This window comes from Coffea eugenioides, chromosome 6, assembly GCF_003713205.1.
Source record: "Coffea eugenioides isolate CCC68of chromosome 6, Ceug_1.0, whole genome shotgun sequence".
Lineage (NCBI taxonomy): Eukaryota > Viridiplantae > Streptophyta > Magnoliopsida > Gentianales > Rubiaceae > Coffea > Coffea eugenioides.
Window position 1 is genome coordinate 14,714,773 of NC_040040.1, and position 21,899 is coordinate 14,736,671.

The following is a 21,899-nucleotide window of genomic DNA, read 5'->3' on the forward strand; positions in this document are numbered from 1 at the left end:
GATTTTGCCAAATGGGCAAGAATGGGGGCTTGGATCGGTGACATCGCAGACCTAACTCTTAGGAATAAATGCTCCTTATTCAAGCATTGAATCATATATACCAGATTCTAGTTCAACATCAAGCTTGGAGTAACTAAAGCCTTCGAATTTAATAAACCCAATACTTATTCAGTTAGCTGTTAACAACGAGAAAGAAACAGCCACTAGACACAACAATTAACTATGGCTCTTGGCTATTATGTCTTTTTAGGAGATCATTTTGAAGGAAAATATATAGAAAAGTAAAATACATTGCGACTTTAGAAATGTTAGATAATTCTAAACTATCGATAATTGTTTTTGTTTTCCTTTCTATTGTTATTCTTTTTTCTTGTTCCTTAAATATAGATACATCATTTCTCTTAAAAGTTAGGTACGTCTACCATTATTTTTTATATGTTCAACAATCTCATACGTTAAATATATCTAGTAATTTGATAGGGTGTAAAATTGTTATTTAATTTATAATTATTTTCCCTTGATTTTAGTCAAATATTGTTTTAATTGATGGATTCTACTTATATTTGGTTAATGGTACTAATTATAGGAAAAGAAGCGAAACGTGATTAAAATGGGCAATTTTCCAATTAATTTGAAGATGGCACGTCGGGGCCGGTTTTAAAATCCAAATCAAACTCAAGGCAGTTTTTGGAGGAAGATTTTAAAGACTTTAATTTTCATTACTAGTTTTAGTATTGGATTAGGAAACTTGGAATATTATCTTTAGTAGTTTCCTTTTTATATTTTGGGAAACATATCCTACTATTAGTAGTTGAGATTAAGTAGGAAACAAGAGAAATTAGGAAAGCCAAATTCCTGTTTGATTAGGAGTCAGCCAGCAACAATTTCGAGTGTGACTCTTTGAAGTACAACACACGGCCGTCACTTGTTTTGGCTTCTCTTTTGCTGGCCTTTTCATTAATTTTAGAGGAAAAACCATACGCAATTGTTATCAATGGAGTCTTGCGGATTTCTCTTGAGGATGCATAGCTAAATCTTCTTTTCTAGTCAAGGGTTAACTTGAAAACGCAGTTTTAAACATCTGTGAGATCGAATTATTTTTATTTATTTCTTTTATTCATTGGTATTCATGCGTTTTCTTGTTTAACTTCTTATGATTGTTGTGTTATTTGAATGTCAAGGATCTGATATTCGAATTAATATAATAATCTACTGCCAAATTAACCGATTAAATCCATAATTATTTAATTGGTTAATACCAGTGGCAACTAGCGTGATTGGTTCCATGTTAGGGAAACGTATGATCTAATTTAAACAAACTCTCATAACGTGTTTATTAGTTAGGGTTGAATTTTTCTAATTCTTAATGCAATCGAGAAATTAAATCCTACGGTCATACCTAGGGGTATATCTCTTGATTAGGGAAATAGTGAACGGTCGTACCTTGGCTATTGAAAAAGCAAGGAAAAATTGATTGTTTATTGCATGTATGGCAATTATAACTAATCTATTAATGAGTAATTGAATTATCTTTACATCGATGAACAGTTGAATGGACCGTATCTGAAAAATTGCACCTTTGGCAAGAGTTGTATCTATTGTTGATTCATTTATATTTATTTTCGTGTGTTACTTTGATTTAGTTAATTATTTATTTTTATATTTTTATAAAATCCCCCATACGTTGAACTCAAGGAGAAACAAATTTCTCCAATCTCTGTAGATTCGACCTTACTTACCACTATATACACAATTTATACTTTATTGAGTAGGTATTTATTATTGTACAGGTTCGACACCTGTCAATTTTTTGGAGTCGTTACCCGAGACTGGCGTTGGCTAATTAGTCTCTTTTTGAGTTTATTTTATTTTTAATTTTCTGACATTTTTCTTGTTTATGCCTCGCTCTTCTCGTATAAGCAAATTATTTTTTGATTCTGAAGTAAAGAAGACTGCGCGTAGAACAAAGAAGGAAACCAAACAACACAGAAAAGAGCAGTCAGTCACTGTATTTCAGAGGCACAATCCAGAAGTCGAACTGACGAATTCTTTTAGTAACACCTCGAGTGATTCTAATCAAGAAGACATCGAAAATGGCTAATACTCAAACATTATGAAAGTTGGTTGCTCCAGACTTAAATCAACAACCATTATGCATCACCTTTCCGAATTTAAATGATAATGCCCCTTTTGAATTAAAGTCTAGTCTACCCTCTTTTAATGATTTTTCAGGTGAGAAGCCCTACAAGCACTTACAAGAATTTGATGTAGTATGCACAAGTACGAAACCCTCGGGGATTACTAAGGAGCAGATAAAAATGCAAGCATTTCTCTTTTCCCTCAAGAATGTAGCAAAAAATTGATTGTACTATCTGCCACCAGATAGTATAATAACTTGGGAACAGTTAAAGAAGAAATTTTTGAAAAAATATTTTCCTGCGTCTAGAGTTGTCAGTTTGAAGAAGTTAAACAGCAATCGGAGAAGTCTCTCCATGACTATAGGGAGAGATTCAAGAAGCTGTATACTAGATGCCCCAATACCAGATTATCGAGCAGCTCCTGATTCAATATTTCTATGAAAATTTGCTATATACAAATAGAAGTCTTATAGATGTTACCAGTGGAGGTACTTTGGTGAATAAGACTCCTCAAAAAACTTGAAATTTGATAGAAATGATGGCAGAAAATTCTCAACAATTTAGCACAAGAGAGGATGTTCTTACTCGTCGAGTAAATGAGGTAAATGTCTCATCAATTCAACAATAATTATCTGAATTAACTTTGGTTATTTGACAATTGGCTGTAGAAAATTTGTAGCAGACCAAAACATGTAGTATTTGTAAGGACACGAATCATTCCACAAATTGGTGCACAGTGTTACAAGATGAAGGAGTTGAACAGGTAAATATGATTAGTCACGTGCTTGCACCAAGAGAGCAGAATGATCCATACTCTAATACATATAACCCAAGTTGGAGGGATCATCTGAACTTTATCTATGGAGAGAACAGACAGTAGAACTGCATGCCGAATAGATAACAGAGGTACCAACAACAATACCAATCTCGACCGCATCCTTCTTCTTCCAATTCGAGTCTTTCTTTAGAAGACATGATGAAAGAACTAATTGCAAACATTATGCGGTTCCTATAGAAAATGGATTCTGACATGCAGGAGATGCGTAATCAAATAAATCAGAAGGCAATATTAATTAACCGTCTGGAATCCCAATCTCAAGGAAAATTGTCATTTCAACCTGAAGTCAATCCGAAGAATATAAGTGCAATAACCTTAAGGATCTGGAAGGAAGTTGAGGGACCCGAACTCGTGACTTCGAAAGATAAAAATGAAGAATGGATTGAGAAAGATCTTGAGAAGGAAGGAATGAGAAGCATGAATTCAAAGGTAATTCCTGATTCTATAATTAAAGTTAGAACTAACCCACTACCTTTTCCGAACAGGTTAGAGAAACTAAAAACGCAAGGTAAGGAAAACGAGATCTTGGAGGTATTTCGAAAGGTGACAATCAATATCCCTTTGTTAGACGCGATCAAACAAGTGCCAAAATACGCTAAATTCTTGAAGAACTTGTGCGTCAACAAAAATAAATTGAGAGGGAATGAGCAGATTGTAGTACATGAGAATGTCTCAGTGATTTTACAAAGAAAACTACCACCTAAATGCAGGGATCCAAGTATGTTTACTATCCCCTGTAAGATTGGACATTCTAAAATTAAAAATGCTATGCTAGATTTAGGAATTTCTATTAATGTGATGCCTAAATCAATTTATGATTTCCTAAATTTAGAACCTTTGAAAGAAATAGGGGCAATAATTCAATTGGCTGATCGTATATTTGCTTATCCATATGGGATAATTGAGAATGTTTTAATTCAAGTAGATGGACTAATTTTTCCTGCTAATTTTTATGTGTTTTACATGGATGATAGAAATGCTCCAATTCCAACACCTATTATATTAGGAAGGCTCTTCTTGTGTACTATCCAAACTAAGATTGATGTTAGCAAGGGTATTCTTACAATGGAATTTGATGGAGAATTAGTCCATTTTAATATTTTTGATATAATGAAACATCTTGTTAAATCTTATTCTGTGTTTGTCATTCATGCTATTGATCCTTTTGCGTGAGAATTTCCTAAATTTAATTGCAGCGTAAGTTGAAAGTTGCTGCGAACAAACATCAGAAGTTGAAAGTAACTTATGATGAAAAAATGGGCAAAAAATTAAAGAAGGTGGTTGCCCATAATGATGATCTGGATCTTGAAAAGATGCCACAAATTGCAAGAAATCTCGAATTACAACCGGATTGAGAAGTGATACTCCATATCTAACCAAAGATATTAAAAAAAGGCGCTTATTGGGAGGCAACCCAATTCATTTTTTTTTTTATGTGTTTCAATATGTTTTTTGTAGATTTTTCACATTTGGTGGTTTAATTTTTCGTTATTAATAATTAGCAGACTTCCTCCTGATAGGACATATCCATGCCTAGAGGACAAGTGGTAATGCGATAATTTTCCATTCCATCATCAGAAGCATTTGAACCATCATGACGTGCCTACGCTTATTTGCTTGGAGAGCTCATATTTCGATTTTGGAGTAAACTTAGCAACATGACGCGCCTGCGCCTAGAGAGCACGTGGTAACTAGTAATGCACAACATCTTATCCTAGGGAAACCATAAATATTATTTTCCTTTTTCTTTTCTATTTCCTTTTTCTTTCTTTCTTTTTCTTTTTCTTTTTCTTTCTCTTTTCTTTCTTTCTTTCTCTCCTTTTTCTTTCTTTCCCCCCTATTTCTTTCATAGCCACCCGATTTTAAAACCCTGGCTGCCGCCACTCATTTTCGCTGTCCATTGCTGGTTTATCGTTTATCGCGGATTGCTCCCGCCATTCACAGGCTACCACCGCCATCCATTCCTTGTCAGTCATTCGCTGTCACTTCACGCTGCCCTTTCCATCCGTAGCTGTCCACGACCCTTTTCAATTATTAGAAAATTTTCGTTGTCCCTTTTACTTCCTATTCTATTTTTTATCTCTTACATTGAGAACAATGTAAGATTTAGGTATGGGGAGAGGGGAGTAGTATATTGGTAATATAATAGAAAAAGTGCAAGTATAAGTATTTTTTTTTAAATTTTTTGTTCGAATTTGTCGAATTTTATCCAATTTTTGCCACTTCTTGTACATTTTTGTGGTTATTCTTGATAAGCAATGGTTAGTTGTCTCAAATTGTATTATTGCTAAAGTTTTATATGCTAATGTGTCAAATATGATGTGGTGAAATCTGCAGGTGTCTCTGTGACAGCCCCACCTCCCCATAAGGCGAACCAAAGCGTTCGACGGACCGCCTGCCCAACTCTCGCCGGGACTCAGTCGTTCACTTTAGTCCTCACTTAAAATCGGAATAAAATCACAGGAATAAATATATTAACAATCCAAAACTTAAAGCGAAACTTATATACATTTCTATCTCAAAAGGGAGTACAAACACCGAATATACAAAGGTTCTCAATCCTTCATACATCCAGCCCGTGCCGAAAGGTAGGGCGAGAACCATTACAAAAATCTGAAACTAGTCTAGGCTAGTCTATACCGAGTTCTCGTCTTTGCTCGCATTCCCCTGTTAAGGAAAACAAAACTAAAGAGATGAGTTAAAAGCTCAGTGAGGTTCCGAACACATAATCAAACAATAGGTTCAATGCATTAACCATCAATAATCAATAATTCACGAAACATTTACAATGGAAAGCAATACTAACACATTCATTAAAAGGATACGGCTCACAGGGAGCCATTCATTCGTTCGTTCGTTCATTCATTCTCCTGTTATTCCCCTTATTCCTCCAATCATTTAAAAATGCATTTTTTTTAAGTAAAACCCTCGTTTGCATTGACATTCATTCGTTCATTTCATTCACCCCCTCCTGGACGTTGGCCAAACTCCACCCGACAACAAGGTAATACTCGAGTATACCAAACGTTCACCCAGGGTCACCAAATCGCCCGACCGAATCCGCTTCTGGCTCGAGTCGACCGGCAACGAAAGGCAAGGGCCCAATTCAGCCAAACGGCTTACATTCATGCGCAACTAGCATTTAATTATTTAATCTTGAAAATTTCACATTCATTTAGGTCGAGTGCGATAAAGTACACACTCGCCTAGAACAATGGATTCGTTCATAACAAGTCATTGAAAATATTTAACATGTTGGCATTCGTTCATAACAAGTCATATAATCAAGAACAAGCCACATAGTCAATGAAAATATAACAAAAAAGGAACACTCACCTATTTACACGAAATAACGTCCAAAGTGTTCTTCCGGGTATTACCCTTAATCACCAAGAAACCCTAATATAATCAAAAGAATACATTATGCTTCAACTATCAAAGATTTACGTAATTCAAAGAAAATTCGAATACGTACTAGTACAAAATATAAGTTTTGGTAGTGAGAAGAATACATTGAAACCAAAGGATATAAGTAAAATATTTGTAACACTTAGACTCACTCGTAAAACTTTAAAATCTCCATTTGAGTTGAAGTGACAAAGAAAACGTATTTCTATTAGTCGAAAATTTCATTTTTCCAATGGTACAAGTTTCGGCCAGATTCTAACTTATATATCTCAATAAAAGAAGACGCAAATATTCTAGATGGTTCATATGGTATTTGCTCTCAAATCGTTATCTAATTCTCGAGTGTAAATTTGGGCAGCACGCCCTTTGTATTTTCCTATTTTTCAGCCATTTATGGCTTCATTATTCCTCAATCAATCCCAAAGGCACACATAAAATCATCTCATTTCAATAGCCATTCCATAGGTTCCAAGTCAAACAAGTACAAAATCAAGCTAGGAACATGTGCGGAAATGAAGGTTGAGTCAAGAAACAAAAGACAGATTTGACGTTATTTTGCGTAACGGACACAACCGAGGCTACGCTTATCGGATTGAGGTAAAATTTATACCGTTTCGAAGCTAAGACAGAGGGCTACAATTTTGATGAAGACCACTTAGTCCAGTTTGTAGTGTATCTAAGTCATATTTCCAATTTACAGAACCGGATTCCTACCAACAGGCTAGTTAACTGCAGTACATTCAAATGGTCATAACTCAGGCTACCGAAGTCCAATTAAGACGTTCTCAGGGCCGTTGCAAAGCTAAGATATAGTGTTACGACTTTCATGTTTTGGTTAAATACTAATTCAGTACGTATCAAGGTGAACAACTGCGATCAAATTGGTGCACTGTCAAAACTATTCACTGACTTTAATCCTATAGCAGTCAGGGTAATTCCGTCTTTTCATAGGCTATGTTACTCCGATTGAGCTGAAATTTTGGAGAAAACTATAAAACATTATTTCCTACAACTTTTATGTTTTAAGCTAAAGTTGATTCGGCCTTTATCCTATCCGAATAGTACCGGGCAGAACAGGGTCAATTGAAACCCTAAGCTGGAATTTTCATTCAAACCAACAATTTTACACAACCAATCATTTCCAACATATACCAACTTCATTTTACACTATAACAAACCATTAATCCATAGTTAACCAACACTAAACATATGAAATCAGAAAAATAATGCATAAAAATAAAAATTCATCAATCTCTACCAAAAATCATAAAATCTTCCATAAAATCACCACCTTAATTATCACAAGTCACTAATTTAACACTAACATGAACAAAGGAAGAATCTCTAGGTCACTTACCTTGTAAACTCAAGAAAAAAAGTAACTTAACACCTTATCCTTCCAAACCACTCCACCAACTTCCTCAATACTACTTAGCAAAGGGTTTTTATGGAGCAATTTGGAGTTCTATCGGTTAGATTGTAAGATTGGAGCAAGTTTTGGAAGAAACATGTTGAAGGCTTTCTTTCTTTTTTTCCTTGAGAGAGTCGGCCAAGATGATGAACAAAATGGTGAATTTTTGATCAATTTTGGTTATTTAGTAAAGGTGATAAATAGTGGTCAAAGTTTATGTCCAATAGAAAGGTGACACCTAGCACCTTTTAGGTTTTTCACTTATCCTTTTGTCTCTCCAACACTAATCCATTTGATAATCTCTAATTATCTCTAAATACCTAGTAAATTAATCCCTGAATACTATACTTAACCTAATCGGTCGAATTTTGTCGAACTTACAGCACTAGTGGGTCCCACATCCGGTATACACTCTTAAACCCTCATGAACTAACTTATACTAGAAAAATGATTTGAAAACTATATTTACTTAATAAAATTACCTGAAAAATTTTTCCTAAGAAAGAAAATATAAAAAAGGCGTGAAATTAAATAAAATAAAGCCTAGAAAATAAGAAAATTTTTGAGTTCCCACAGTCTCTGTGGTGAATATTTGAGATTTTGTGACTTTTACAATTTTTGATTAACTTTTCTAAGCATTGTATTTGCCTGACATTTTTTCATGTAAATTGGTTCACCTATCAATCTTAGTTCTCCATATTTGAAAAATAAAATAGGCTTGTGTGGTCTTTAATTTTATTTTGGGTACTTATTTGTGAATAATGTTTAGCTATATTCCATTAGTATCGTTGCCTAGTAACCGGGAATCTTTACCACAAGTGTTGACTTTCACATTAAAAAGTGACGATAACTACGAGTATGTGATTTTTAAGCGATGATGGTTGAGTAATCAGGATCCTTCATTTTGTAAATGTCGGAGTTCACATCAAAGGCTTAAATGGTTAAGGACTAAACTTTTTTCCGAAACAAAAAAGAAAAAAAATGAGAGTTTAAGTATGGGGATATTTTTTTAAAAAAAAAAATATGAGCTAATAGTGAAAAATATGTGCAAGTGTGTGAATAATTGTGTTAGCCTGCTGATCCATGAGTTTAATGTTGAAATTTTGCTTAATAGTTGAACTGTTTGCTGGCGAATTTTGATTGAATATTTTATATTCTTAGATTGGTTAGCCCGAAATTAGAAGAGTTCTTAGTTTTAAAAGTTAACCAGAGAGATATCTCTTAGAAACTAGTCACTAATATTTGACATGTGTTTTAAATGCATTTTCGATAATGGATGATTTGAATGATAGTCATTATTTGAACTTGATTGTTTCATTTGTTGTTTTTCATACTTGAAAACAAGCATTGTCTAAGTGTGGGGGGAATTGATAGTGTGTAAAATTACTATTTAATTTATGATTATTTTTTTCTTGATTTTAGTCAAATATTATTTTAATTAATGGATTCTACTTATATTTGGTTAATACTGCTAATTATAAGAAAAGGAGTAAAACATGATTAAAAGGGACAATTTTTTAATTAATTTGATGATGGCACATTCGGATTCGGTTTTCAAGTCCAAATCAAACTCAGGGCAATTTTTAGAGGAAGATTTTAAAGACTTTAATTTTCATTATTAGTCTTAGTATTGGATTAGGAAACTTGGAATATTATCTTTAATAGTTTCCTTTTTATATTTTGGGGAACATATTTTATTATTAGTAGTTGAGATTAAGTAGGAAACAAGAGGAATTAGGAAAGCTGGATTCCTGTTTGATTAGGAATCGGCCAGCAACAATTTTGAGCTTGACTCTTTGAAGTACAATACACAGCCGTCACTTGTTTTGGCTCTTCTTTTGCTGGCCTTTTCGTTAGTTTTAGAGGAAAAATCATACGCAATTGTTATCAATGGAGTCCTGCGGATTTCCCTTGAGGATGCGTAGCTAAATCTTCTTTTCTAGTCAAGAATTAACTTGAAGATGTGGTTCCAAACATCTGTGAAATCGAATTATTTTTAGTTATTTATTTTATTCATTGGTATTCGTGCATTTTCTGATTTAACTTATTATGATTGTTTTGTTATTTGAATGTCAAGGAACCAATATTCGAATTAATCTAATAATCTACTGCCAAATTAATTGTTTAATTGGTCAATACCAGTGGCGACTAGTGTGATTTGTTTCATGTTAGGAAAACATATAATCTAATTTAAACAAACCCTTGTAGCGTATTTGTTAGTTAAGATTGAGTTTTTCTAATTCTTAATGTAATCGAAAAATTAAATCCTACGATCATACCGAGAGTTATCTTTTGGTTAGGAAAATAGTTAACGGTCGTACCTTGACTATCGAAAAAGTAAGAAAAAGTTGGTTGTTTATCGCGTGTATGGCAACTATAACCAATCTATTAATGAATAATTGAATTATCTTTGCATCGATAATCAGTTGAATGGAGTGTGTTTAAAAAGTTGCACCTTTGGCTAGAGTCGTATCTATTGTTGATTCATTTATATTTATTTTCGTGCATTGCTTTGATTTAGTTAATTATTTATTTTATATTTTTATAAAATCCCCCATACGTTGAACTCAAGGAGAAACAAATTTTCTCAGTTCCTGTGAATTCGACCTTGTTTAATACTGTATATAAAATTTATATTTTATTTGAATAGATATTTTTTATTGTACAAACTCACACATGTCATAATTGTACGTGTCTACCAAGTTTTGGATGAAACCTTTCTGTAAGACTGTAACTTGGTAGAAATCATTTCTTCAAATTCCCCAAAATTAACTATTCTTGTAAGAACCAAATATAAATCTTGCAATTCAGATTCAGCCCAATAGCAACTTTTGCCACTGATTCTAATACTCAATTTTGAATTTTCACCATCACATTTCATGGAAAAATTTTTAAAACACAGTCTTCCAAATATTTTTCCTAACATATACCCGTAATAAACAAAGTGGCACACTTTAATATGTATATATATATATATATATTAAAATTGGGAATCCTTGAGGAGGGAAGCTCCCGCCAAAGTTTAGAATGGTGCGGACCAGTGAATTATTGCAACTGTAAATAACGATTTGCATCAACAATTCTACACCGAAATCACCTCGACCAAATGATCTGCCGAGCCATTGCAGCAGCAGCCGCACCTCAACGTGACCGAAACTTCTTCTTAAGCCTACTCAAAAGCGCCACAAATCTCTCTCAGCTCAACCAAACCCACGCCCAGGTGATTCTCAACGGCCTGAGCAAAGACCTCATAGCCATCACCAAGCTAACCCACAAACTCTTCGACGTCAAAGCCATATCCCAGGCCAAGCTTCTCTTCACCTCACTCTCCAACCAAATCCCGCCTGATAGGTTTCTCTACAATGTGCTTATCAGAGGCTTCTCCCAGAACAAATCCCCGCTTGATTCTCTGTCTGTTTATGCTCATCTTCGCGAAAAAACCACCCTTAGACCGGATAATTTTACGTATGCTTTCGTTGTTTCGGCTGTTTCTTCACCCGGGCTCGAAAAAGTTGGGATTTTGCTTCATGGGCACGTGATAGTTTCTGGGTTTATCTCGGACCCCTTTGTGGGTTCTGCTTTGGTGGATATGTATATGGGCTTCTCGGAAGTTAGATGCGCGTATAAGGTGTTTGAAGGAATTCCTAAGAGGGATACTGTCCTTTGGAACACTCTGGCTTCTGGGTTGGTGAGGAATTGCTTTTTCTATGAGGCGGTTTGTACTTTTCGCGATATGGTTGTGGAGGGGACTGAGTTTGATTCAACTACATTGGCTGTGGTCCTTACAGCTACTGCTGAGTTGCAGGAGTTGAGAACTGGAATGATGATTCAGGCTCTGGCACTGAAGGTTAGGTGTCATTTTCATGATTATGTTCTTACGGGATTAGTTTCGTTTTACTCAAAGTGTGGAGATGTTTCAACTTCTAGATTGTTGTTTGGACTCTTAAAGAAGCCAGATTTGATAGCATATAATGCCATGATTTCTGGGTTTACAGGTAATAACGAGACTGAATCTGCCGTAAGGCTTTTCAAAAAACTGCTCGTTTTGGGTGAAAAGGTTAATTCGAGTACCATTGTTGGATTGATTCCTGTGTCTATTCCATTTGGTCATTTGGAGCTTGCGCAGACAATCCATGGGTTCTGTGTAAAGTCTAATATGGTTTTTAATTCTTCTGTTTCAACTGCACTGCTAACTATTTATACGAGGCTCAATGAGATGGACTGCGCACGACGACTTTTTGATGAGTCCCCTGATAGAAGTTTGGCATCCTGGAATGCAATGATCTCTGGGTATGCACAGAATGGATTAACGGAAATGGCTATATCTCTTTTCCAAGAAATGCAGATGCTTGACATTCATCCCAATCCAGTTACAATCACCAGCATTCTTTCAGCATGTGCTCAACTGGGAGCTCCAAGTCTGGGAAAATGGGTCCATGATCTGATAAAGAAGGAGAATTTTGAGTCTAACATCTATGTTTCAACTGCTCTGGTTGATATGTACGCAAAGTCTGGAAGCATTGAAGAGGCTCGGAGGTTGTTCAATGCCATGACTGAGAAGAATGATGTGACCTGGAATGCAATGATTTCTGGATATGGACTTCATGGTCATGGGCATCAAGCAATATCACTATTTCATGAGATGTTAGATTCTGGAGTCACACCAACAGGAATTAGTTTCCTTTCAGTTTTGTATGCCTGCAGTCATGCCGGCTTGGTAGAAGAAGGCAAAAAAATTTTCGAATCTATGGTCCATGATCATGGTTTTACGCCCTCAGCTGAGCATTATGCCTGTATGGTTGACCTCCTTGGCCGAGCTGGAAAATTACAGTATGCTTTGGAATTTATAAATCAGATGCCTATTCATCCAGGTCCTGCTGAGTGGGGTGCACTATTAGGTGCTTGCATGATTCACAAGGACAGTAACCTTGCTCGCTTTGCTTCTGATAAGTTGTTTGCATTGGATCCTGAAAGCATAGGATACTATGTCTTACTCTCAAATCTGCACTCAGTTGACCGTAATTATCCTCAAGCTGAATCGGTGAGGCAAGTGATTAAGAAAAGGAATCTTGCAAAGACCCCTGGCTGTACTTTGATTGAGGTGAATGGGCATCCATATGTTTTTAAGTCTAGTGACCGGTCTCATCCACAGACAGCTGCAATTTATGCCATGCTGGAAAAGTTAATGGGAAAGATGATAGAAGCAGGATTTCAGACGGACACTGTTATAGCTTTGCATGATGTGGAGGATGAAGAGAAGGAACTGATGGTGAAGGTCCACAGTGAGAAGTTGGCTATTGCTTTTGGACTCATAACATCTCAACCAGGAGCAGAGATCAGGATTATCAAGAACCTCAGGGTCTGTTTAGACTGCCACAATTTCACAAAATTTGTATCGAAAATCACTGAAAGACTCATTGTTGTTAGGGATGCTAACCGATTTCATCATTTTAATGATGGTCTGTGTTCATGTGGTGATTATTGGTAAACCACCTCCCATTTGCCCACAAAGATTGCAAGGTTGGCACATGGGAGGTTGTTTTACAGAAGTGCTAAATCAGGAGTGCGTCATCCTCCAGTGCTTATTTTCAGATGTACATAGTGAGTAAATCTTTTCTTCTTGTTGTTGGCATCATGCATATTTTTTTTTTAAAGAAAATCCACTAATATTGTGTAGAATAACATGATGATTATCTGATCACCTTATTCACATGAAGCTTCGGGATGGAACAATTGTTTCATGTTCACTTTCCTGTACACAACAGTTGAGTGAAAGTATTAATCAGTTAACTTTAAAACTCTGATGGTGTTATTTCTTAGTTCTCTTAAGAATTAATCTGTTTTGGACTCTGGTTTCAGAGGAAGCATCTAGCAATTTTTGCAAGAACATGAAGAAGGCTCGCAATAGAAAAGGAAAAGTACTTCTCTCAGGAACAATGCTTATCGTGTACATCTTAACTCACATTAACGTAGTGCTGTTGGTTCAAGATGAGTAGATGTTCGATTTTGAATGAATTAAAGGTGGTAGATTATTTATGTTAGCTGCTATCCTGGCATTTGGGTCTTATGCATCTGTCGTGTTGGAAGTTTTATCTCTAGAGGAATTTTCTTTGATTTGTTCCGGATAGATATCTTCTTTTCATAAAATTTTGATGTCTTTGCTGAAAAACTTCCCAATTGTTCTTTAGGCAAAGATCTCTTTTCCCATGAATATGAGCTAAATCACAGAATTAGTACCTGATATTTCTTTAGGGCAGTGATCCCAATTATGTATTTGCTTATTATACATGCTTGTCATTTTCCTTGAAAAACATTCAAAGAATTTCTGAATATCATCATGCCTTCTTTGCTCACAGGACTTGTTAAAGTAAGTTTCATTTTCAAGGTCAGAGGAAATAGAAGAAACAAAGAAAAGGGGAAATGGGAAACACGTTGATCTCCAAGCTGCAAACTTTTTTAATAGAAAACTTCTTAAGCACGCCTATGTTTGTCATATACAAAATTGAGTATCATTCTTTTGCTAAACAAAAATTTCACAGGTGACTTATTCTTTCTTTTGTAATTCCTCTTTGCTTGGTCATACATTACACCTTCAACAGCAGACTGTATACGCATCTGTCCACAAAATGCAGCATTCACTTGAAAATTGAGATTGTTTCAGCAATTGATGCCACATTGTTTTACGTCAGGACCCTTGGTTTTCAGTATAAACGGGTCAATTCGGACCCAGAGCAAGGAAAATATAGAAGCCAAAAGTACCGACCAGATGATGACAATTGTGGGCGTCCTATTCTGCTTACCCATGAGACCTTTAAGGAATGGATAGAGATGGACAATCACCCAGAAGGCAAAGAAGAGCTTTCCAAATAAAGGACCCCATGATTGATATCCATTGTTTATGGCATCGGAGATCCCAGCAACAACACCAACTAGGTTGATTACTAAAATAGTGGTTGGTGGGATGAGCAGGGTAGTCCATTTGAAGGCATATAACTCACCAAAGTCATCGTCATCTGATGCCTTAGATGTGACAGTGAAGTTGGTGTCAATCCCAGCCAAAACCTTTAGAAGACCTTGTATGACAGCAAACAGGTGAGCAGAGATACCACCAATAACCCAAAATTGCTCATTTCTCCACCACTCCTCAATGCTAACTCCACTCCACCTTAGCTCAAGGATGCCAGTAGTGAAAATTGAGAGGAAGAGCGCAATGAAGAATAGACTTGCAAAGGTGCTTATCTGAATCAAGGAGAACGAAGACATATTTGCAGCAGTCAAAAGGAAGCATATGAACTTTGTAAAATGAAAATCATTTGGGAGCTCTAGTTCTGTCATCTGCCTGCAGTTAATAAATTTTATCAGCAGAGATGAGGATCATGACGTTATTACCTCTGGCATTATGAACTTTCCTGTCAGTAAGCAGATTGCGGGGAGACTGCAGTAAGCAAGCAGAGGTAAAGAGGTGAAGGGGTAGACGGTTGTGTTAACATATGCAAATCGCTCAAGCCACTTTAGGTTTCCTCCTTTATAGCCGTACCAGGCAGGGCTATGTCGACTGAAAAAGATCTCAACAGAACCAAGAGCCCACCGAAGCACCTGGTTGAGACGATCTGATAGGTTGATCGGAGCAGAGCCCTTAAATGCAGCTAGTTTTGGCATACAGTAAACTGACCTCCAACCACGACAATGCATCTTGAACCCTGTTAGGATATCTTCTGTGATAGAGCCATAAATCCAACCCAACTGCATGTTGCAAAGCCCTTGTACTTAATATATGTGTGGTAAAAGCAAGACGCATCAATGAAAATCAAATGGCTATGTTCTAGATGGTTGGCTACACATGGCATCACATCCACATGGAAAGTTAATGTAGCAATGAGGGTTTTGCAAAGATTTATAAATTGCATGATTTACTAGAAATTCATTGATGTGAGTTCATGCATCAATTAGTTAACGAGTACGAACTTTTGGGTTACAGATGTGGTTAGCCTTGGCTGTGTTAAGCCATTACCTCAGTACCCCATTCTGTTTTGTCTTCGTAGCCGCAGCTGATCACATGGATAGCTTCTTTGAGCAGCGCAGCTGGGCTGGATGAAGGTGGAACGCCACCTTCAATCATTAAAGTTGAAGTCACAAAAATTGCTGACTGTCCGAACTTCTTTTCAAAATTCATTTGAGACATCAGTATCTCTTTATCGTCATCAAATCCTGAGGAACAAACATAATAATAATTTATGAATTCAGGTGAAACTTAAATTAGAAATATATTCTTCAATCCAGCAGTTAGATGAGAGGCAAAGAATGTTAAGCACCTTCAACTGCACTGTCTCCATTGACACCATGTTTAGTGTATTGGGGAAGCTTCTTACGCCGCCCAAAACAGGGGCAACAGTCACAGCTCACCATTTTTGGGCGCTTAGAACGCTTTGGTGGTTCATAGCCATATAAAGCCTGTCTTCGGAAGACACATCCTGTGCCAACATAGACAGGACCTTGGATTCCGTCGAGCCCTTTCATGTTAATCTGCCGAGAAGAAACATATGTACATCAAGAAGGAAACAGGCATGAGGAACAAATACATGTGTTGGAGGTTGTCTTGTTTGTACCCTATATATCGTAGAAGCTGAAGCTATGAACTTTTCTCATGACTTGCCAAAAATGATAATGTGTTAAAATTATGGTTTTGCTGGGACTTACATCAAAAAAGACCGTGTTTCTGTTGGCATATCTGTCATGTCTATCTATTCCATCAAATCTCTGTGGGAATTGCACATAGCAAACCTTCTTTCCAAGTTGTGGATCCATCAAGAAGCACATTGCTTCCCTGACAGCCTTGCTGTTGTTTACGTAGTGGTCACAATCCAGGTTCAGCATGAATGGAGCATTTGTAAGAACACCAGAGACACGGACCTGTAAAGTTTTTCTCAAGTGAGACATTTCTGAACGTAATGGCTGAATGTGAGATTTTTATTTTTTGTAAATTTAAATGGTCAAATTATCTTCAAACAAGAATGCATTGGACAAAGACAAATATTGGTGGAGAGAAGAAGATGCAGGATGGTTGTATTTAGTTATGTGCAAGGTCATTGATGATCTTTGTGATCTTTACCAGGGCGTTCATGGCACCAGCTTTTTTGTGATGCTGGAAACCAGGCCTTTTCTCACGGGAAACATAAACAAGCCGAGGAAGTTCATTTCCTTCAACGTCGGGGCCGCCGCTATGACCTAGAAAGACTTGAATCATACCAGGATGATCCTTAGTATTGTTTCCTGGCCATGGTGTTCCATCTTGCATGATCCACCCCTCTGGAGGAACTTTCATAGCCTTAGCCACCATAGCATTGATTCTAACCTTAAACTCTTCATACTCTCTCTGTCATAAAACAATACAACATGTTAAGTTCAAAATACATGACCTCTTGTTTTCGTCTCTTCTTTTAAACCTCTTTTTAAGTGTTTAAAATTATACCTTCATGGCTCTTCGCTCCTTCACAAAGGTCGGCTGCACTTTATCCTTCAGATAATCAATCTTCAGCGAGAAGTACATCTCAGGTGCTCGAGGCTCTATAGAGAATTTCTTGCAGAAGGGAACCCATTTTCGAGCAAATTCTGCAGTTTCTGATAGTGATTCAAAGGTACACATTGAAGCTCCATCATCAGATACATAGCATGAGATTTTCTCAACGGGATAGTCCATTGATAATATTGAGAGAACTGTATTAGCGGTAACAAGAGGAGGTTCCTTCATTGGATCCACGGTACTGACAAAGACATCAATGGGGGCAAGCATATTAGGTTCACCTTCCCTCTCGTACCTGCATTAGAAATTGACCAACATTATAGCTTCAAACAGTGAAAAATTTGTATCTGTTGCAGCATTCCTGTCTTCTTGAATATTTCGAAAGAAACGCTGTGAGGTTTAGAGGGATTATTGCTCTGAATCTGATCCAAATTAAAGGTATAAATATTCAGATTTTCTATGGGTCTGTAAAACTATAAATTTCACTTAATCGTCTCCTTTACTACGGAGACATTTTTGTTGAACAGGAATATTGATATTGTGATTCATATATAATTATGTATTGGTTTTGACAGATTTAAGTCGATTCATTACAGCTGTTTTTCTTTCACATTATTACGACTATGGGGTAATCTCTCCCCAAGATTCACAATATTTTCTTACCAAAGGTGATTGTGCCAACTTCTTTAAACATCTCCTGTTTTCGTGCTCTCTGATGTCAGTTGCTTCGCTACAGGGTTCTAGAAAATCCTTACCAGCATAAGCACAAACTTAAGGAACCAATGCTGTACGAGTTTAGTTTTTGAAAACCAAATTTTCTCTTTACTCCTACAATTTCACTCTTTTTCTGAGCTCTAGTTACTGAAGAAATTTAATCTGGAGCTCTGATTCCTTTTTAGGACTTTATATTACAACTGATTAAAGTTTATTCTAAAGCATTTAAATGAGATCAGAACTGAAAAATGTAAAATTTCTGACTGCTAATATTATGTACATAATTATGTCGACCTGAGAGAGAGGCGATCCAGGTAAGTCTCCCGATCGATTGGAAACCACTTGGGAAACTGATCGAGAATCCATGAGAAGGCAAACCAGATCTCACATATAATTGAAGTGAGCCAGAGGCCAAGTGCATCATGCACAGGGTTCAGGATTCTATATCGGAGGAAGATTGCCAGAACCACGAGCCTAGCCACAATCACCATCCGGTAAGGATTTACCAAGCTTGATGCGATTGGTACTTTCCTTGACAGTGGCTGTCTCGATTCATCTACCCTGCATTTTTGTAAAAATATTTAAACATGAGCAAAGACATCCTTCGCCAGCAACTGGAACAGTTTACACTTTTTGAAAAATCTATGCAATGCTTCCTGTCATGCAAACTACTTTGAATACAATTAGATCTGGAAAATTGATGTTGTTCATCTAAGAATAACAATAAAAATGTCTGCTTGATTCAAAGGACTCCGGTGTGGTAGTTGGTTTTTACACCATAGCCACAATTACTGCATTTCAAGTTTAATATAACCTTTCCCCTTGTAAGACAAAGGAAAATGGCTATTGTGCTTTTCTTGGTCAGAGATTCATAAGAAACTACGTTAAGATGAAGTTGGATACATACATAGCCATGTCAGCGTCTGCAGCATCATCAGCTTCTGGCCCTATATTTCCTTGCTGCATCTTCCAATCTTCCATTCTTTCTTTCCAACCTCCCTCTTTCTTGTCATCCCATCTTGCACTTCCTGTATTTTCATCTCATTGAATACAATGTCAATAATAAGATTAAGGTACATACATCAGTTCGAGAGAATCATATGGGCCGTATGTGGAGTATACCAGGCTCAGAAGCTGGATATGGGTGCACACGTTTGTGTAGGGAGGAGCCGAACATCTGCTCTCCGTTAGCATGAGTCGATATAGGAATTTCACCACTCACCTGCATGCATAACTACATGTCAGTTTTTTTTTTTTTTTCCAAATCACCACAGCAAGTTTTTACTAAACCATGCTAGTACTTTAAGCAAACTCATTCTACCAGATATCATGAATGTACACTGTAAATTGGTACAACTACTTCATGCATGATACGCAAGCTCTGATAAAGAAGTATGTTTTTCTCTTACAGGCCGAGAGCGGAAACCAGCAATGACAGGAGGGTATTGGACAGCTTCTTCATCTTCTGGTCCTCGTCCATAACTCATCTTTCCATGTAGCATTGCTTCAGCAATTTTAGTATTTTTGTTTCGTTCATCATCAATGTTAAATTCATGTTCAATGTCATCGATATCTTCCTCATCATCATCGCCCTCCACCCTTGGACACCCTTCAAGAAAGAAGATCAAAATAAAAGTCAGAGAAAGGTCAAATTAATCCTGAATAGATTTCATCTCAAGAGAGTGGCAAAGTTGAAGCATTAGGATGTGTTAATGCTATTGTTGCATAGGGTTTGAGTTTTCTTTGATGACAAGTCTATATTCCTTTACCTTTGAGTCGTTTGTATCTTGTTTTGCACTGAGGGCAAAGTTGAGTGCCTTCTCTCCTCTCATACTCATAGCACGGCCGGCAGACTGGAAAACCACACTCATTACAAGCCACGAACAAGTCTCCATCGACTGTGAGGCCAATCTCATCACCACATATCTCACAAACTTGACCGGTTAAATCTTTCAAGGGCTTAGGCTGCAATGAACATGATAAAAACCAACGAAAACTTAGTTACACAGCATACTTAATCACACTAAGCAAAATTAATGCTTAGACTTTACAATTCCAATCGCTCCGTGTATCTACCTCTTCATGGCCATGAATGACAACAAGCTCGTTCCGGTTGTGAGAACCAGCGACAAGTCCTGCGCTGGCTTCCATGGTGGAGATGAGGGTGCAATGAAGGAGGGGGTGGGGGTGGTGGTGGTAAAAATGTTTGTCTAGCTAGGAACAGGACTAAGGGTGGTATGAAGAGGAGTTCTTTTTAAGGTACGAGGAAGGCATCGTTTTGTATCTGTCTTAACATCTCTCTCTCTCTCTCTCTCTCTATCTTTCGCACCTATTAGGTGTCCACATTAAGAGGACGCTGTTGGTTGCAGAGTCTCCATTGCCTTGAAGCAAAGCTTCGTCTATTCAACCACCATGTACATTCTCTTTCCTGGCTTTTCTTGACACACTTTTTTTTTATGCATTATTTATTTATGTTTATTTCCGGGGTTGAAATGGTCTTGTTGGGGAAAATTTTGATGTTACATTTGTTGGCTACTTGTCTTCTTACCAAACTGGATTCAATTTCCGAATTATTTACTATTGATTCAGCAATCTTGATCCTGAAGTGGACGTTGCATAAGCAGAATTCACACGTTATTATCTCTTGTATTCACTCCGGGTAAGTACAAGTATAATAACGTAAACATAGAATTGCCTGAGCATTTGCAAATCAGATGTTATTCATAGCATTCATGATCCTTTAAACATTAGTCGTCTCTTCAAATATGATTAGTAAGATAATTATGGATGTCAAGAATAATTAGGAGCAGCATTTCAAGTTTTTTTAACTGAAAAGTCAAAATTAAGTAATGTAAATACGTGTAAATGTTGAAAAAAATAACCACTGCATTATCTGAAGAAGTTGAGGGAGGGGCAAATTAATTTGTAGAGCCAAGTCCATCTTTCAAGCCTTTTTAGTTTGGCCATTACTTCATAGTAGGTATAGTGAAATCATGCTGAATTGCTATGCCTGCACAAAAGATCCCTTACCAAATTTCTTAGTGATTGAGCTTTCACGTGCCACAGTAGCCAATTGTTCATATAATCCATTGCGCCTCTATGAATCTTGTTGCAGAATATATAGCAATTATTTCATTAGCTTATATATGATCAAATAAATCGAGTAGAATTTATTTCAGGTCTCAACCCAAATTAACATTCTTTTACTTGAAGAGTTTATTGGGCAAGAAGCAAAAAATCAAACTTTCATTTTCGAGCAATACTTTGTCTAGTTTTCAGAGTGGCATTAAGCTTAAATATAGTGCGAGGACATTTCCCTGTAACATTAAAACCTAAAATGACAATAATGTTTCAAGGCCGCAATGCAGAATTAATCCTTAATAACTGGAAGGTGAGGTGTTGCAGGGAAATGCATGCGAATGCTTGGTTTTGAAGAACTTGCAAAGAAAGTCATGCACCAGTACACTGCAGAAAAAAGTTGGTTTTGTCAGTTGGCAACTCCACATCTGGAAAGAAGAGTTTCTCCTAGTCTGGTGAATCAGGTAGGCTGTATAGTTCCACACACATCCGGGGATTTTCCTTGGAGCCAAGTTTAATGCCAAGAGACCCCCTCATCGACATTTGGATCATCAGAACTTTGAAAGAACATAAATAGGAGAAATTTCCTTGTCATCATCAGATTTAAGAGTTGCTAGATTGCTTTGCCGTTAAGGCTGGAATTGCAGTCGCTATTTAAACAATTCAGAATGCAAAAGCAAATTGTAGCTTCAAAATCTTGAGTTTTTGATACATATAATTGCACAGCAAGACTTAACACGGAAGTTTTCTTTAAAGCTAGCATCAAAAGGAGATGAAAAGGAAAACATTGGC

General features: G+C 36.7%; 2 protein-coding genes across 2 annotated transcripts; one reads left to right on the forward strand and one right to left on the reverse strand.

The window, feature by feature from the left end:
- Positions 1 to 10,901: 10,901 nt before the first annotated feature.
- LOC113775660 (pentatricopeptide repeat-containing protein At4g30700) lies at positions 10,902 to 13,456 on the forward strand. The gene has a single exon (XM_027320625.1). It carries the CDS (start codon positions 10,902 to 10,904, stop codon positions 13,281 to 13,283), a length of 2,382 nt encoding a protein of 793 aa, XP_027176426.1. The 3' UTR covers positions 13,284 to 13,456.
- A 771-nt stretch (positions 13,457 to 14,227) lies between these two features.
- Positions 14,228 to 20,242, reverse strand: LOC113775987 (cellulose synthase A catalytic subunit 7 [UDP-forming]). The gene is made up of 13 exons (XM_027321053.1): positions 20,106 to 20,242; positions 19,799 to 19,994; positions 19,439 to 19,638; positions 19,152 to 19,251; positions 18,937 to 19,057; positions 18,324 to 18,590; positions 17,265 to 17,610; positions 16,905 to 17,168; positions 16,493 to 16,705; positions 16,108 to 16,318; positions 15,807 to 16,003; positions 15,185 to 15,538; positions 14,228 to 15,034 (listed from the first exon to the last, which is right to left on the reverse strand). The coding sequence occupies exons 1-13, from the start codon at positions 20,178 to 20,180 to the stop codon at positions 14,453 to 14,455; spliced, it is 3,126 nt and encodes a 1,041-aa protein (XP_027176854.1). The 5' UTR covers positions 20,181 to 20,242; the 3' UTR covers positions 14,228 to 14,452.
- Between the last annotated feature and the right edge of the window lie 1,657 nt (positions 20,243 to 21,899).